Source organism: Pavona decussata, unplaced genomic scaffold (genome assembly GCF_977016875.1).
Source record: "Pavona decussata unplaced genomic scaffold, jaPavDecu1.1 SCAFFOLD_602, whole genome shotgun sequence".
In the NCBI taxonomy this organism is placed as follows: domain Eukaryota; kingdom Metazoa; phylum Cnidaria; class Anthozoa; order Scleractinia; family Agariciidae; genus Pavona; species Pavona decussata.
The window spans coordinates 1396995-1415666 of record NW_028145860.1 but is presented as its reverse complement, the minus strand read 5'-3'; the positions used below and the strand labels follow the sequence as shown (position 1 = coordinate 1415666).

General features: G+C 41.7%; 2 protein-coding genes across 5 annotated transcripts in view; both read right to left on the bottom strand.

The window, feature by feature from the left end:
• Positions 1-774, bottom strand: part of LOC146449283 (multiple epidermal growth factor-like domains protein 8) — a 53007-nt gene extending 52233 nt beyond the window's left edge. For all 4 annotated transcript variants that reach the window (XM_085101105.1, XM_085101106.1, XM_085101107.1 and 1 more), the window contains exon 1: positions 214-774. In XM_085101105.1, the coding sequence (XP_084957231.1) occupies positions 214-388 (175 nt within the window). In that variant the 5' untranslated portion in view covers positions 389-774. The remainder of the gene's footprint in view (positions 1-213) is intronic.
• Positions 775-7223: 6449 nt separating this feature from the next.
• Positions 7224-18672, bottom strand: part of LOC146449282 (histone-lysine N-methyltransferase 2B-like) — a 32573-nt gene continuing 21124 nt past the window's right edge. The window contains exons 20-33 of the mRNA XM_085101111.1: positions 17619-17777; positions 16913-17033; positions 16272-16350; positions 14837-15741; positions 13726-13800; positions 13554-13588; positions 12869-12982; positions 12519-12568; positions 11805-11927; positions 11547-11636; positions 10711-10840; positions 10104-10199; positions 8975-9042; positions 7224-7778 (exon numbers count right to left, since the gene is read on the bottom strand). Of these exons, the coding sequence (XP_084957237.1) occupies positions 7673-7778; positions 8975-9042; positions 10104-10199; positions 10711-10840; positions 11547-11636; positions 11805-11927; positions 12519-12568; positions 12869-12982; positions 13554-13588; positions 13726-13800; positions 14837-15741; positions 16272-16350; positions 16913-17033; positions 17619-17777 (2151 nt within the window). The 3' untranslated portion in view covers positions 7224-7672. The remainder of the gene's footprint in view (positions 7779-8974; positions 9043-10103; positions 10200-10710; positions 10841-11546; positions 11637-11804; positions 11928-12518; positions 12569-12868; positions 12983-13553; positions 13589-13725; positions 13801-14836; positions 15742-16271; positions 16351-16912; positions 17034-17618; positions 17778-18672) is intronic.

The following is an 18672-nucleotide window of genomic DNA, read 5'->3' as shown; positions in this document are numbered from 1 at the left end:
TGATATAAAAATTCACAAATTTAAACACTCCATTAAGTATAGGTAGATATCTACTATTTAATCCGATTTAGAAGCATAAACTAACAAAGTATTTTGGCAAAATCTCTTCTTGTTCATGAGCCAGCAAAGAAGAGATTGTACGGCTCCTTTTTCAGCTTTCTTGTTAGAAGTAAACAATTTGAAGTTTATAGTCGTCAATGACAGTTTACTCACCTTTAATGAGCCATTCGCATAATGTCTTCTCTGGATATTTGTTTGGTCCATCAGTGATAGTTCCCTGTAGATCTGTTAACAAAGTTCTTCCCCCACATCTAGCTTCGGTAATTGCAATCGCCAAACAAGTCAAAGCATATAATACCAAACCAAACCACTTGTACAAAACCGCCATTGTTGGAAGAGATAAATTTGTTTTCTTTAAGTTTCGATTACCACTGAAATCTCTCACAAAGAAGTAAAATAATTGCTTCGATCAGTAAAAGCTATATTCCTTTTCAAGCTGAGACGCTCCACAAAAGCCATTGTATTGAAAACGCTGCCGGCAAAACCCAAAATCGACCACAAAATTCCACGCGTGTGATTGAAATAGACCACTCATAAGGATTCCTGTTCGGCATATTTCCTTTCCCAGCTCGCAATCGGCATGAGGCACCACAGAAAACTTGGGTCATCTGCACAACTTGATCGACATTATCTCAAAATTCACGATCTGTGAATCAAAGTGATGTAAATTTCCACCTTCTTCCCAGAACTCTCGCTTAGTTATAAACACGAAAGGGTTCCTACGTTTATATGATCACGTGACCAGATGGAGAGCTACCGTCTGGGGTAGACAGGGGACAACGATGAGACTGCAAAAATTACAGAATTTCAATGTCTTTTCAAGTTTACGATTAAGTATTGAGGGGATTCAATACTACTGAAATCTAAAATATATTTATAAACAGGATTATTTTGAACGAGAATGATGTATTATTCAGCGAGTGACACAGGAAAAAAATCGGAAAAAGGAAATCGGAGTGCTCCTATCAGGAATCGAACATAACCTTCCGATTACTAGTCGGATGCTCTACCACTGAGCTACAGGAGACTCGTGAGAGCTAAGGCCATTAAACTAGGTTCGTGGGACAAACATCCTACATACTGCTAGGAAAGGAATATCAATGTGTGGCATAGGCGGATTATTTTGGCATAGCTACTTTTATTCGGAGTTTTAGCCTGGGGAAGAGGTAATTTTCTCGTTGTTTAAGAGGCTTCTTGAAAACTCATGTCCTCTTTGTTCGTGTACTTTTCTGAAAAAAAAATTACGCCTCTTTTCAAAGAGGGGCGGAGATTAACAGAGATAACAGTGTTTCCTAAACAGAATTAGGCTTATATTTTTGTAGAATTTGTTGGCACAAAAAAGAACTGTTTGGTACTACATAGGGGATTTTGTAAAAGACGTTTCTGTATTCTCATGATAAAACATCGTGTGCAAACTTGTCGCGCAACAAATGTTGGGTTACCCGAGGTTAGAAATAGAGGTTAAAAATAGACCCCGTTTCTATTTTTTCCAACATGAAAATTTGTTCCCGCGGAAGTGGCAATACGGGCAACAAAACAATCGCAACTTGAAACGCAACATTTGTTGTGCGATAAGTTGCGAGAAAATAAAGAAATTTAGAATTACGTTGACGGCAAACGGCAAAAATTACCGCGTTACCATGTTTATTTCTTTTTTGCCGCTCTTCTTTTTTCAGTTTTTCAGTAAAATTGAGTATTTTTTTTGTGTTAGCATGAAAGACCAGAATTATTTTACACTACTCTCACTTCCGTACTCATTTTTTCAAGAAAACATAAATGCGAATCTCACGTTTGCCGTTAGCGCGTACTTTGGCCTTAGCCAATCAGGCCCAAGAACGGAATGAAGCCATCGACTGATTTGCGCGTGCAAAATGCGACAAAAATGGAACACAACAATTGGTATTATTTTTTACGTCACAAAGAAAGCGAACAAACAGAGAAAAAAAAGTTTGCGAAAGTCACACTAGTTGGACGAGTGCAATCATGGGAAGTTGTAATTCAAAAATTTGCGTAGAAAGTCGAGACGTCAAGTTCCACCAAAGGCGCAATAAGAAGAGATTAAAACAAGGAATGACCGATGGCTCCACGCCGAAGATTTCGGACAGTGTGGAAATGATGGACAACGGATCCACCGACCAGTCGTCAACTGATGGTTCCTTGTCGCGGTCGTCGATTTCGTCGGAAGACGACAGTGATCTTGATCTTCCGGAAGACGTACTTCAAGCTTTGGAGATCCGCGGCACGTCTTGTCTACCCAGAGAAGGTGATGTCCGCAAGGAGAATCAGCGTAAGAAGTTTTTTCCTTTTGGTTCAAAGGAGCGGCAATCTCAGAATGCTAGCAAGGCTGATAAGCAAGACTCCAGGAATTCGCCAATTAAGGAGGTCAATTCTGCACCACCTGCTCCGGTGCGCCATTTTAGCTACACCGCCCCTCTGCCCCGCCCCTCGCCATGGAAAGAAGTGTATTTGACCATGATCAAGCCAAACGAGCAACTGGCCGAGGTGAATATGGACAAGTATGTGCAGCAGGCCCACGAGAAAAAGAAGCGGAAAAATAGAGAAGAACAGATCAGAGCTCTAAGGAAACAACTCTCAAGAAGGTTTGATTCGATCAAGAGAAAGACCAGTCACATACAGCGCCGTAACACCCCTGAGGAGAGGCAGAACTATTGGGGCGTAGCACATCGTGATGGAGAGGAAAGCTATGATGGAAGCTCTAGCAGCGTGAGCCCTGCGAGTACAAGTTCATCCTCTACCTCAGCATACAGCTCATCTATCAAGTCAGAGGACAGCTTTGAGGAGATCGTGTCAAGCATCGGCTGCCACTACCGGGGTGATGTTGGATCGAAAGTGCCACAAGCCTATAACACCAGTCTGGATCATGGAAAGAAGACCACATGGAAGACACCAGCTTTGTTCCGAGGAAAGAAAAACAAGGTCTCTCCTATGTAAGGGGATGACGGACTATTATTGGGACTTTAGGGTTTTCTTTGGTTCTCTTTTTTTTTGGGGGGGGGGGGTGGGGGGTGGGGAGTAAGCAATCTGGACACGCGGGAGTGGGTGGGGAGCAGCAGTAAACTCGCCCATGAAGTGGCTTTTCAGGAGACCACATGTTTTCGCAGCCTTCTGAACGGTGGGAAGTTTTAACGGTTTTTTTTTGGGGGGGGGAGGGGGGCTGAACACGCGGGGGTGGGTGGGGAGCAGCAGTAAATGCGCACACGAAGAGGTTTTTCACGAAACCACATGTTTTCGCAGCCTTCTGAACGGTGGGAAGTTTTAACGGTTTTTTTTGGGGGGGGGGAGGGGGGCTGAACACGCGGGGGTGGGTGGGGAGCAGCAGTAAATGCGCACACGAAGAGGTTTTTCACGAAACCACGTGTTTTCGCAGCCTTCTGAACGGTAGAAAGTTTTTGCGGGATTTGTTTGTAATTCGTTCTGTTCACACTGCAAAAATCACTACAAAAAAAATTAATAAAAAATAAAAAAAAAAAACCGCACAACAACAAAAAATCCCAAAAATTAAGCACAAAATCTACCACAGAGATCCCTTGTCAGCTACCAATCGCAGAATCTTATCGTACGCTAATCCTCCTCACTGTTCTCTTCATATTTCTTAATTAGTATTACTTTAAGGAGAAATAAGATGCTGTTCACGACCGGGGCTTAAGTTTTCCTTTATACTTGAGTTTTATTGACATGACTGTTCTATCTGGCCGGCTGTCAATCTATCTAGCTATTTGTCTGGTTGGCTATCGCGTCTGTCTAGCTAGCTTGCTATCTGTCTCGCTAACTAGTGATCTATTCGTATGTCTAGCTAGCTTGCTATCTGTCTAGCTAACTAGCGATCTATTCGTCTGTCTAGCTAGCTTGCTATCTGTCTAGCTAACTAGCGATCTATCCCGTCTGTCTAGCTAGCTTGCTATCTGTCTCGCTAACTAGTGATCTATTCGTCTGTCTAGCTAGCTTGCTATCTGTCTAGCTAACTAGCGATCTATTCGTCGGTCTAGCTAGCTTGCTATCTGCCTAGCTAACTAGCGATCTATTCGTCTGTCTAGCTAGCTTGCTATCTGTCTAGCTAACTAGCAATCTATTCGTCTGTCTAGCTACCTTGCTATCTGTCTAGCTAACTAGTGATCTATTCGTCTGTCTAGCTAGCTTGCTATCTCTCTAGCTAACTAGCGATCTATTCGTCTGTCTAGCCAGTTTGCTATCTGTCTAGCTAACTAGTGATCTATTCGTCTGTCTAGCTAGCTTGCTATCTGTCTAGCTAGCTAGCGATCTATCCCGTCTGTCTAGCTAGCTTGCTATCTGTCTAGCTAACTAGCGATCTATTCGTCTGTCTAGCTAACTAGCGATCTATTCTTCTCTCTAGCTAGCTGGCTATCTGTCTAGCTAACTAGTGATCTATTCGTCTGTCTAGCTAGCTTGCTATCTGTCTAGCTAGCTAGCGATCTATCCCGCCTGTCTAGCTAGCTTGCTATCTGTCTAGCTAACTAGCGATCTATTCGTCTGTCTAGCTAACTAGCGATCTATTCTTTTGTCTAGCTAGCTGGCTATCTGTCTAGCTAACTAGTGATCTATTCGTCTGTCTAGCTAGTTTGCTATCTGTCTAGCTAACTAGTGATCTGTTCGTCTGTCTAGCTAGCTTGCTATCTGTCTAGCCAACTAGCAATCTATTCGTCTGTCTAGGTAGCTTGCTATCTGTCTAGCAAACTGGTGATCTATTCGTCTGTCTAGCTAGCTAGCGATCTATCCCGTCTGTCTAGCTAGCTTGCTATCTGTCTAGCTAACTAGCGATCTATTCGTCTGTCTAGCTAACTAGCGATCTATTCTTCTGTCTAGCTAGCTGGCTATCTGTCTAGCTAACTAGTGATCTATTCGTCTGTCTAGCTAGCTTGCTATCTGTCTAGCTAACTAGCGATCTATTCGTCTGTCTAGCTAGCTTGCTATCTGTCTAGCTAACTAGCGATCTGTTCGTCTGTCTAGCTAGCTGGCTATCTGTCTAGCTAACTGGCAATCTATTCGTCTGTCTAGCTAGCTGGCTGTCTAGCTAACTAGCAATCTATTAGTCTGTCTAGCTAGCTTACTGTCTAGCTAACTAGCGATCTATCCCGTCTGTCTAGCTAGCTTACTATCTGTCTCGCTAACTAGTGATCTATTAGTCTGTCTAGCTAGCTTGCTATCTGTCTAGCTAACTAGTGATCTGTTCGTCTGCCTAGCTAGCTTGCTATCTGTCTAGCTAACTAGCAATCTATTCGTCTGTCTAGCTAGCTTGTTATCTGTCTAGCAAACTGGTCATCTATTCGTCTGTCTAGCTAGCTTGCTATCTGTCTAGCTAGCTAGCGATCTATCCCGTCTGTCTAGCTAGCTTGCTATCTGTCTAGCTAACTAGCGATCTATTCGTCTGTCTAGCTAGCTTGCTATCTGTCTAGCTAACTAGCGATCTATTCGTCTGTCTAGGTAGCTTGCTATCTGTCTAGCTAACTAGCAATCTATTCGTCTGTCTAGCTAGCTTGCTATCTGTCTAGCTTACTAGTGATCTATTCGTCTGTCTAGCTAGCTTGCTATCTCTCTAGCTAACTAGCGATCTATTCGTCTGTCTAGCTAGCTTGCTATCTGTCTAGCTAACTAGTGATCTGTTCGTCTGCCTAGCTAGCTTGCTATCTGTCTAGCTAACTAGCAATCTATTCGTCTGTCTAGCTAGCTTGTTATCTGTCTAGCAAACTGGTGATCTATTCGTCTGTCTAGCTAGCTAGCGATCTATCCCGTCTGTCTAGCTAGCTTGCTATCTGTCTAGCTAACTAGCGATCTATTCGTCTGTCTAGCTAACTAGCGATCTACTCGTCTGTCTAGCTAGCTGGCTATCTGTCTAGCTAACTAGTGATCTATTCGTCTGTCTAGCTAGCTTGCTATCTGTCTAGCTAACTAGCGATCTATTCGTCTGTCTAGCTAGCTTGCTATCTGTCTAGCTAACTAGCGATCTATCCCGTCTGTCTAGCTAGCTTGCTATCTGTCTCACTAACGAGTGATCTATTCATCTGTCTAGCTACCTTGCTATCTGTCTAGCTAACTAGCGATCTATCCCGTCTGTCTAGCTAGCTTGCTATCTGTCTAGCTAACTAGTAATCTATTCGTCTGTCTAGGTAGCTTGCTATCTGTCTAGCTAACTAGCAATCTATTCGTCTGTCTAGCTAGCTTGCTTTCTGTCTAGCTAACTAGTGATCTGTTCGTCTGCCTAGCTAGCTTGCTATCTGTCTAGCTAACTAGCAATCTATTCGTCTGTCTAGCTAGCTTGTTATCTGTCTAGCAAACTGGTCATCTGTTCGTCTGTCTAGCTAGCTTGCTATCTGTCTAGCTAGCTAGTGATCTATCCCGTCTGTCTAGCTAGCTTGGTATCTGTCTAGCTAACTAGCGATCTATTCGTCTGTCTAGCTAACTAGCGATCTACTCGTCTGTCTAGCTAGCTGGCTATCTGTCTAGCTAACTAGTGATCTATTCGTCTGTCTAGCTAGCTTGCTATCTGTCTAGCTAACTAGCGATCTATTTGTCTGTCTAGCTAGCTGGCTATCTGTCTAGCTAACTAGCGATCTATTCGTCTGTCTAGCTAGCTTGCTATCTGATTAGCTAACTATCGATCCGTCTGTCTAGCTAGCTTGCTATCTGTCTAGCCAACTAGCGATCTGTGTAGCCATTGTGCTGTCTTTCTAGCTAGCTTGCTAGTTAGCCATCTGTCTGTCTAGCTAGCTCTCTGTCTAGCTGCTGTTTGTTTATAGTTAGGTTGCTTGCTATCTGTCTAGCTAACTAGCGATCTTTCTGTCTTTCTAGCTGGCCTGATAGCCATCTTTCTGTCTAGTTAGATGGCTAGCTGTCCATTTATCTGGCTGGTTAGCTGTCTGTTTGCCTAGGCAGCTATCTGTTTATCTGTTTGGGTTCCTCAAAATCCTCAAAACTCTAATCCACAAAATAAAATTCCTGCAAAAACTTAATGCTGGGCTCCTGATGCTTACCGTCAGAGAACAAGAAAACGAAGACTGCAAAACACGTGATTTCGTGGGATTTAAGAATAGCAAATGACAAGCTAGTGTGCGCATTTAAGAAGGTTCAATAAGAAATTTCCTTCCCTAACTACATGACATAAGCAACGACAAAAGATAACAAAAGTCTGACCTCAGTAAAAATTTATTTTGTAAATATTCATAATTTATTACAGAATTTGTTGCATAATTTCCCTCTGATTTGCGATAGACTGTGTGCTAGGAGAATCCAATCCATTGTAAATATCATGAAACATGCAGGGCGTGTCCGCACGAATTAACAAAATACAGCAAACAACTTGTAAATAGAAAGGAGATTGTAAATATACTTATACAAGGTGTACACAAATATGTCCTATATGTCACATCGTAGCTTTGTACATAAACTTTTAAATAAAATTGTATCTGAGAAAAGTTCTATCGCTGATATTCCGCTTGTCAGCCGTTTGTCAGCTGGGGTATTATCCTCTGTATTAACCCTTTGTCCTCGTTTTCACGCTATGTAGAACAAAAGAATACTTGACCGTACCAACAGCTACTTCAGCGAAATAAAGGCAACGCAAGGCAAGGCAAGAGATTTAGTTGAGGTATTTGCGGCAATGTTTTGAGTTACAAAGACAGGGCAGCTTCTCATCCTCAATTGGAAATTTGTAGTCATAAGTCAATTCTTCACCTCTGGATATACTGAAAGAAAAATTCAAACGATGGTAGTTAGTTTATAAGGAACAAAAAACCTATGACGTTACCTCCGTAGCGGACGCTAGAATGGGGAAGGGAAGAAGGGGCTCGGACGCGTGCGCAAAGTGTGGAAGAGGGACGCGTGCGTGAAGCGTGGAAGAGGAGCGCGCGCGATCTCCTCCCCTTTAGGTTAAGCGTAACAGGAAAGAAAGCAGAAAAGCTTTAGCGACTATGTTTTTTTTAATTTTAGTATCACTATAAAAATCCAAAATGATAATTTTAAATGAATAGCGGCTGAAAACTAACGGCAGGATTTTCCGTTTGAAACAGCTGTTCTAGTGGATAGAAGACGGAAACTATTCATAAATATTTTCTGTTACATAGATAGCCAAGATGGAAATGGATACCGAAAAGTCGGGCCCACGTTTTTCATATTCTTCTCTTGCGTCTCAGATAAAACTGGTCATAACTTATTTTTGCTCAAAATTGTTTGGGGCGCCTACCCAGCTGGCAACGTTTCCCGCATTTTTCTGTTGCCATTATCTTTGCGATGAGCGAACTCTTTCTACTTTTCGGAACAATTACTATCGCATGGTTTCACATTTGTTAGGTAGATCGCATTAAATAATTTTTCAAGTGTTCAAGGTCCGCTTTATGTAGGCCAATTTTATTGCAATTTCAGTGGCAATTCTTGCAGCGATTTGAATGTGATTTTATATTGGGTCCACCTGTAAAGTTTAGTAACACGTCGTGAGTTGCCCTGGCGAGGTTGCGATTGGACGAGTAGCCAAATCTTGAAAATTCAAGATTTGGCAATTCACCATGTTATTTTCGCTGCGAATTCATAGCGACGTGATTACGATGAGAGCAGAGCAAACGCATTGCGAGCAAAAGGGAGAATCGATGATTTTTCGTACTCACGGCGCATGCGTTATGCTCTCATCGCAAGATAATCGAAACTAAATCGCCGCATGATCGCATCAAAAATGCCCGTTAGTTGTTGACAGCTTTCGTTTGACCGTCACATGAAACTGCTACAAAACTTAGCCTGAGTTGCGGGCGTAATCAGGGAGGGGAGGGGGAGGGGAGCGAGATCAAAAGTGATAGAAAGAAGGGAGACTTTTTCTTGATCCCCTCCCTCTCCCTCTCTGATTACGCCTGCTACGCAAGCTAACAAAACTCAGCAAAACACTGATTGATACCTTCTGGAGGCGAAGATGATGATTTTCTTTTGGCCATCCACATTAATGACCCGTGAATAGCAGTTACACTGAAAAGCAAAAGTAACAAACAAGGCCGGTTATTATTAAGCTCTCAAACAAATATTATGTATCACAAACTGAGCATTAATCCAAACTGGGTACAGTCAACTCTCGCCTTACGGACAGCTCGCTATTACCGATACCCGATAATACAGACAGCAACTAAATCCCCGGCAAAAGTAAATAACAGACGTTTGACTGAAATAAATTCCCGCTACCACGGACTCTCGCTATTAAGGACACTAACATGCGGTCCCGAGGGTGTCCGCAATAAAGGGAGTTGACTGTAGTACCACGCAAATGAAAAAGAAAATTACGGTATTTTGCAGGAGAGTTAAACCTCTACTTCAAACTTTCTCCTGGAAAATTTCAGTTTCAATTGAATACTCAGCAAAAACTGACGCTATACAGCAGTTTTCAATTAAGTGTCATGAAACCAAAATCGAAGTTTAAAGCACTCTGACCAATAGCTAATGAACCAGAATGAACCAATCAGAATTCGAGGCAAATATAGTCAACTCTCTTCATTGCGGACACCCTCGGGACCGCGAGTTGGTGTCCTTAATAGCGAGAGCCCGTAATAGCAGGAATTTGTTTCAGTCAAACGTCTGTAATTTATTTTTGTCGGGGATTTAGCCGCTGTTGGTATTATCAGGTTGTCCGTAATAGTGAGGTGTCCGCAAGGCGAGAGTTGACTGTAATCAATCCATGTAACCAGCGTCAAGCGCGGGAAAACGCGTGCGACTAAGTCACGATAGGTTTTCACTTTGTTTCTCATTGGTTGGGAAAGATGCGCAAATTTTGCTAATCAAACAAACAGCATAGCAAGGTAAAACTAGAGCAAACGTGAATTACTAGCTTGCGTATCTGGCAGAATTTGTTCGCGCTGTGGAAAAGTTTTGATGAGGCGGTACTTCGAGGAGAATGTGGAAGATGACAGCTGAAATTGTAGCCGTTCTTCGAGCGCACAAAAACTCTGATTTCGCATCAACAGTACTGCCAGCTACACAAGGTAATACATTAGCTAACATCTCCGGAATTGTTGTAATACGTGCGCAATCTTACGTACCTCGCAGGAGTGATTGATGAAGCGGGCTGCGTTTCCGCACATTGTGGCATCAACAACATAAGTCCCGTCAACACGGAACATGTAGCAACCGATACCCTGAAAACACACAAAACAAATCAGTTTAGTGACCTGTTAAAAAGTTCCGTCGACTATTTAATCAATTGACCAATCGATCACATTTCAGTCAGTCAGTCAGTCAGTCAGTCAGTCGATCAATTAATCAATCAATCAATCAATGTCCGTGGCACTTGAGTAGTTATTAGCCACAACCCACAAGTATATCATCCTTGCATAGCTTTAATGTGGCTATCTTTTACGTGCATTTTCTAGAAAGGAGGGCCTATGTAATTACGTGCTTTTCAGTACAGAGGCGTTTATTGAAACAGCATTCACTCAAAGTAGGCGCTTATTGGAAGAAGGGCGCGGAATCAAATCCTCACGGGATATGCAGAAAAAGTGAAGAATGAACCAGATCTCAAATAGAAACGCTGCCCATAGTGAACGTACTAACTAAAACTATGATAACTAAAACGAGACTATGATCCCTGTTTGAGTTATCACTAGCGTCAAAATCAGTCGATTGAATCAATCGTGACATAAGCCCTACCTTGCTTTCGTAGTATTTTTCCCGCTTGTCCGTGAGAACGGAACGCACTAACATTCCAGAATACTCGATCACCATCTCTCCAGCAGCGATATTGCGAGTACAGAACAAACCGCGGCCATGGATTGGGGATCTGACGAAAGGAGAAAAACAACAAAGAATCAGTGAGGAAGGAACACTTTGGTCTCAGGTTTCTTCAGTACCAGGGACTGGGCGATCTCACCCATAGCTATCTGGCAATGATCAGCGAATTGAAGTCACCGCTTGGCGAGCTTCTGGGAGAGTGGTGGAACATTGCCGTAAATGCACTCACGTGTGGCGGGTTCAGACCAGTAAATGTTTTGAGCACGTCGGAGTAGATTAGTGTACGTCTCGTCGAGTCGTTGTTGTTGACGCGTAGTTAGTGCCCATGTCTCGGATCCAAGATCAACACGCATTTTCTTCTAACTGTTCTCCATATTTTTCGCATGGAACCTTTGGGAGATTTTGTCAAAACATCTCATTGTTGTTGATCATCTTTATTCTCATAACCTCCATCAAGTAGTGAAATTGTAAGGAGAAATTAGATCTTGATACTATTGCGGCTTTAAGGATTACAGGCCGCGTGTGTGGAAGCGATGGTGGTAACATAATTTTAGGGGGTATCTTGGTTAATGGGGAGGTGGGGGCGTAATTTTATAGGGAATATCGTCTAATGGTGGGAGGAGGAAATGAAGGGAATTTGGAGCAGATCAAGTTTCAGTCAGTTTTACGTCTGAATTAGGAATACAATTACAAAGATGACGGTATTCACGCATGCGTGGATGGTGGATGTAAAGGCGATGAGAGTAAAAACTTACCTGTAAACTGCCACAGCATCTTTGTTGAATGAACATTGTTTAAGGTGGCGGTATCTCATGGCCATGGGGAGATCCAGACACGTTGGACGTCTGCAAAGTCAGAAGTGAAAAGTTAGTCAAACTAGAAAAGTTAGTCAAACCCTAACCGGCAAATAGTTTAGAGATTCCCGATTTAAGAGGTTAAGATTAAATTAACGATGATCAGGGCATCGAGACTTCATATTTTCCCTAGATTAGGGTGACAATGTTTCCACGTACTTTACAGTAAGCGGACCGTCTCTCATCTGTTCGGAGTTGTCCTGTTCTTCTGTACCTTCCTCCAACTGTGGAGGCACGCGGTGAGTTGACGCCAGGAATGCGAACATGTCGTACTTTTTAGTCCTGAAAAAGGAACAAGACAGACACAACAACGGTTAGAGAAAAAAACATCCCCGTTCTTGAGAGCGGTTTTCAACTGAACACCCAAATAAACTCTTCACTCAGTTTGGTTCGTGCTTGATGAGCGCTATAATTGGCTCAAAATCTCGTTCAAATTGCTGTAACCAATCAGAATACACTTTCTGTTTTCTTCAACCAATCAGGGTCAAGATTGATTTTGTTTGCCCATGTTTTCCCGCGCTTTGCACCGGTTGCCCGTTATCGCTTCGAAGCGCAAGTTTGTTCACTTCTCAAAAAGTGAAGTCTTAATAAATTCGTTCTGGTTTTAAATAAGGAACTACAATTTACAGTGTTTACTAGAACCGTAGTATAAACCGACTTTGAACTGGACAACCCGATTGTTAGGTTTCAGGTTCGTTTACCGAAAACCTTGTCCAGAAGGTGATTAACACAGACTAGGAACAAATTAGACCGACCAGCTTTACACGTAGGTTCAGATCTCTCTTAAGTGATTTTCAACCAGACCTAACTAAACTGATACAAGAAAGACGTCGTTCATTTATGGACACTTAAATAACATTTTGTTTTTTTTACCTGTCGAACACCTCGGCTCTTGCACAGCCATGGGGATTTTCTTTCAAGACCTGTAAGAACAATAATTTCAGACGTAAAAATTCGGCAGGGGGGGGGGGGAGGGGGGAGGGAGGAGGGAGGGGGCTAGTGGACTGGGCTCAGTTGCTGAAGTAGTGTTAGTATCGGGTTTGAGTTCTGGTTTATAGCTCAACGATGTGAGTTCCTGAACTTTTCTGTTCATAACAGACTAACTGGGAGTTTGGTGTTTCCGAGCCGTAACTTGATGATGTCTTTTTAGAGTCTGAAAGTTCTCAAAGGTGATAGGTCTTGGACAAAGGGAGCTTAGGAGGTTTGAAGTAAGAACAGGATACCTGTTCAGCGGTTCCCTCTAAACTGCTGATGTCAAACGGCGGATTGTACTTGAACGAGTACTGCTTGAGTTGATGAGCTCCAGGGAGCTGTTCAAACATGGACACAACAGATTCCTGTAGAAAAACAACGAAAAAGATTTCAAAATCAGGCTTCTGCTGTTTAATTTAGATCAGATCGATCAGAGCTGGAGGATAAGATAAGTGCAATCTTGTCATAATTGTCATCTTTGTAGTTGGCATCATCAGCTTCACCAAGAGCAAAATGATGATGATGGTGATGATGATGATGATGATGATCATCATCATCATGAGGTTTCTTTAGCAACGACGAAGATGGCGATGGCAACAAGAACCTCGAAAAAACAATACGCAACAATAACCAAGACAACAACTGCACGTGCATTGTACTTTTTGATACATTTCTTTGCCGTCACTGCACGACTAGGACGTGAAATTTCCTGGTGAGATGTTTTATGATTGACGTAAACACACGACGACGAATTTTTCTTTCTCCTTCTTAACTTGGGTGCGGTCTCCAAGAATTCAACTCCAACAAATTTCACCTACATTTGACATTTAAAGCGAATTGGAGTAACTGCGACGATGTTTGAAAAAACGATTAACAGTGACGTTTTCGCCGCCGTCGTTACTGAAGCTCCCTATTGTCATCGCTGTCACCACTTACCTGATGAACGCCAAACATCACTTTTCCGTTCACTCCTGTAAAGAACAAATTACACCAAATGAATAATGAAATTGTAAGTCTTGTTGTTGTTTTCGTTTACGTTTTCATCATACTCATGAGCCACTAGCTCAACAAAGAATGATTTCAGGTAAAACAGCAAAATAAACCGAACCTGCAAAGGGAACCAGCTTCATGTGACGATCAATCCTGGCTTCCTGCACCAAGTCGAAAACTTGCTTCCAAGCAGCTAGGGTTGTGAAACAAGACAAAAGTATCATATTATCATCTTGCATTTGAATACCATTGAGTGTGTAATGTACCTTCTGGGGTTTAAGGTACTGAGTTGGTTGTGGTCAATTAGACAACGTACTAGACCTTCCTCACTTCTGCTTCAAGAATCAAACCTCATTTTCCGTCAAAACTTCAGTAAAATGGTTTTAATTTTTAAGTCTGTGGAGAAACGCATAAACTAAGTGCGATCATAAAAATGAAAGCCACTGAGCAGGCAGTACTTTCCTCTAGTGCTGTTTATTATGCTGTACAAGGTGATTCTAACTTTTGAGTCTGTGGATGAAATCCTAAAGTGTGACCATTCTAATGAAAGCTACTGAGCAGTACTTTCCTGTGGTGCTGTTTATTATGTTGTACAAGGTGGTCCGTGTATTAAATCCAAAGTGTGACCATTCAAATGAAAGCTACTGAGCAGTACTTTCCTGTGGAGCTGTTTATTATGCTGTACAAGGTGTTTCTAACGTTTGAGTCTGTGGATGAAATCCTAAAGTGTGACCATTCTAATGAAAGCTACTGAGCAGTACTTTCCTGTGGTGCTGTTTATTATGTTGTACAAGGTGGTCCGTGTATTAAATCTAAAGTGTGACCATTCAAATGAAAGTTAGCGAGTAGTACTTTCCTGTGGTGCTGTTTATTATGCTGTACAAGGTGTTTCTAACGTTTGAGTCTGTGGATGAAATCCTAAAGTGTGACCATTCTAATGAAAGCTACTGAGCAGTACTTTCTTGTGATGCTGCTTATTATGCTGTTCAATGCTGTTCTAACTTTCGAGTTGATAGATGAAATCCTAAAGTGTGACCATTCAAATGAAAGTTAGCGAGTAGTACTTTCCTGTGGTGCTGTTTATTATGCTGTACAAGGTGGTTCTTACTTGTGAGTGTGTGGTTGAATCCTAAAGCGTTACCATTCAAATGAAAGCTACTGAGCAGTACTTTACTGTGGTGCTGTTTATTATGCTGTACAAAATCAAGCACATACATACAAACACATACCTTCACAAGTATCAGCTTCTATCCGTATTCCCTCATCACTCGTTATCACAAACGCAACACAAAGTACCTCGCCATGTGACCCACTTTCCTGTTCCCTGCCTTTCAATAACCACGACTTGGAAGATTTCTCCTTGACGGGCGAATTAGAAAGTTCAGCGCCAGCTGTCTTTGCAACGACTTCATGGTCGCAATTTAATTGTCTAACTGTCTGAGGAATACCATCCTCAAAACTGATCGTTCTCTTCACGGCAGGCGGTGTTTTCCTATTTTTAGCTGGTGCAGTCGCTGTACATGAACTTGCAGGAGCAGGTGAAGGTGTAGGCGCAGGTTTTTGTGGAGAGCAAGCGGCAGCGATTGGTGTTTTTTCACCGTACAGCGAGCTTAGCATCGCTGGTATGTGGTTCGCTTGTTGCGTTAAGTGCTCTAACAGTTTTCTTGGAGAATTTGCGGGCGAGGTAGGTAAAGACGGTTTTTGTGTGGCAGGTAGAATTCTCCTAAGCTTAGATAAATGTGAACTAGTATTTGCAGCTCCTAAATTCGCATCCTTAAAGAAAACTCCTGGAAAAGGAGTATGATTAATTAACGATGGTCCTGGGTGAGGTGCGATTCTTTTTAGTTTCTTTCCATAAGAACTGTTTAAATAGTCATTAGGTTTACTACTCGCAAGAGGCTGAGATGCACTTGTGACATCTAGACGCGATGGTGCAGTGTGTTTCGTTGCTTTTTCTTTTTTGTTGATCTCCTCATGTGATATAACTTTATGCAAGTGTTGTTGGTCAATTGTCTCTTTACTTTCCTGGTGAGCTTTCTTTGTATTTGGTTTTAAAATCTTCTTCTCTTCCACAGCACAGTAATAGCGGCATCTCTTCGTTGGATCCTTCACACTCCAATACAGACGACTTGTTCTGACAAGCAAGAAACAATTTGAGCAGACTTAGAAACAAATGCTACGAACAGTATGAAAGAGAGAGAGGAGAGGAAGGCTAATAAATTCAAATAATTGTAATTGGTAATGGTAATATATCTATATGCCGCACATATCACATAGTCTCATAGCGGTTTACAATATTCTTTTGTGGGGTGAGATCGGACATCAGCATGTAAAGGCGTCACTGGCAGCCGCTATCAGTCCATATTTTGATCTCACCCACCCACCCAACCCATGTATGAATGCTAAAGACAGATGAAATCAGAGATAGATATAGTCAATAGACCACCACACCGGGGGCTACATTCCTACTCTCAATTACTGCGAGCGTATCTGTAGAGTTGCGCATTTTGAGTCCCCTCCCCCCCCCCCCCCCCCCCCCGGACACCCGGATAACAAGGATACTTCATCGTGTACCGGTCCGGGACCCACTGTACCACAGCCTCTGTGCCACTAAATTCCTTCTCTGCCACATCCACAAGTTAAAATCCATGATTTACGACATACCTGTAATTGACTGGATATAAGGTTTCTTTGGTGTCGGAATATCCACTCAGTTTACCCATATTTTCCAGAGTAAGAGAACCTTAACCAGAAACAATCAAAGAAATTCATTAGTAATGAATAAGAGTAAGAGAACCTAATCCAAAAACTGTCAAAGAAATTCATTAGTGATACCTTAATTCTTATGACCTCAGGGGTTGAATAAGTATTGATATTACAAGGAGAAATTTGATGCTGATCACTGTTAAGGCTTAAGGGGTTAAAAAGGGTTAAAAAACCACAATGGCAACGCCAACGAAAACGTCAAGTTCGTGTTACTTGTACTACTTCGCGATTATTCCAATTCGTTCAACTTGTACAATGTGGCCAAACTATCCAGTAACAGAACAGGTGAGAACGGCGTTCAAGTTGAGACGGAGAAAGAAAAATTCACCGTCATGTGCTCACGTTCTTCAGAAAACCTCAAATTTGGTCATTTCACGTTGTTGTTTGGCCGAGTACAGCGAGGAAATGTATCAAAATCTATAACTCACGGCCAGGGCCTTTGTTTTTCTCATTATATCCTATACTGTTTTGTGACGTTCTCGTTGCTGTTGCCGTAGTAGCTTCTTGAACTCCCTATTACAAGCAAGCAGTAAGGTTACCTTGCACAAGGTTAATGGATTGAGGTTCAAATCCTCTTGACAATTTCTTTGTAGCTCGGATTTTGCTCATGTCTACACAAACACGGCGCTCCACACAAAAGTCATCATCCACCATCAGCAGCTGATGGGACAAAATATAAAAAAGCAAAGTTGGGATTAATATTATAATTTGAAGAAAATAAATGAAGAAGAACTGAACTGCTCGGTACCAATGGAGTCTGGACCTCCTTCTACAGATACAGTTGTTTGTATCGAAAAGAGTTCAACTATATTGAATCGACTTTAGATATGCATCAAAACGACTTCTGTTTGTATTTAAACGACCGGTAATCGTACCAATATTTACAAAAGACTGAGTGTAACTAAACATGTGTATTTGATGTTACACATATTGGTACAAAATCGGACAGCAGTTACAAGACGATGAGTTTCTGGGCGAGAGAAAACATGCTCTGATCTAATCACAATACAACAACAACATTGAGTAAACTAGTCAGCCTGCACTTTTTTCCCGCAATCTTGACGTAAGAATCACTGTTTGTTTTCTCTTTTCCACAATGCAGTGAGCAAGTTTTATAAATTAACCGAAGGTTTATAAAATAATTCAACCTCCTTCCAGCTTGTTGGTATATCAGATAATGCCCTCGGCTAAAAGATTGTCCATAAAATTAACTTATAGCTGAAAGAATATTGCGTATAAACCAACCTGCTTCTTTGTTCTGAAAGAATGTTGAGCACAGTAAACTTTCTTGTCATCTTGAAACTGGGCTTCTGCTTTCCTTGCGCACATGAAGTGATAATTCATTGGACACCTTGGCTCACAGCAGCCAACAGTGGCTCCAATTTCACCACAGTGTTCACATTTCTGAAAAAAGCAACAACATTTTTTGTCAAGCAGGGCCCACCAAACCACAAAAAAGATGCTGGCCTCTGCCTGCACCCCCCTCCCTCAACCTCAAAAGATGGTGTTTTTATTGCATAGCCACCCTCTATCCAGCAGTAAAACATGACATTGAGATTCAAACCTCACTTTTCTTGTTTATCTAGCAATGCTGACTCTTGCTAGCTGAACTGTACCACATCAAATTTTAAAGCCAATAACATTTTGTTGGCAATGTTATGAGATAGGTGGTGTCTTCGATAACCCCTACCCCAGACAGGGTGGGCCCTCTTCAAGCAAACTTGTTATGACAAGTTCCCTAATGCTCTTCTTTTTTCCCTTTGCATTTGCATTGAAAAAGTTTATAATTTCTTACAAGTAAATAGTAGGATTACTTACTCTTATACTAGTCTTGTATTCTTATTACATTCAGTATATGCCTATGAATCTGGCACTTTGTATAGCCCTTCTATTTTTAAAATGAATATATAGCGTAACTAAGTCATCAAGTAGTATTGTCATTCTAAGGTAGGGGGTCTCCTAGATAAGCCTAGTAAGGCTTCTGAGACTTCCAGCTAAAAGTCATACGACTTTTATTAAGAAATCAAAATGTAAACTCGATTGATTCTGGGCAATAAAGATTATTATTATTATTATTATTTCCATAGCAAAATAAAAAAGTGTTTTTTTATTCTACTTTCTACTTATAATAATGACAATATTTAGGGAAGAGTCAAAATAGAATTTGGAAGTGTTGGATTTTGTGCAGGGACGAAAACTGGACAACTCTGGAGAAAAACCCTCGGAGTAAGATAAGAAACCTTTATTTTAATAGGGTAACTCCTTCAGTTTTTGTACAAGATAAAAACTGCTATCCATA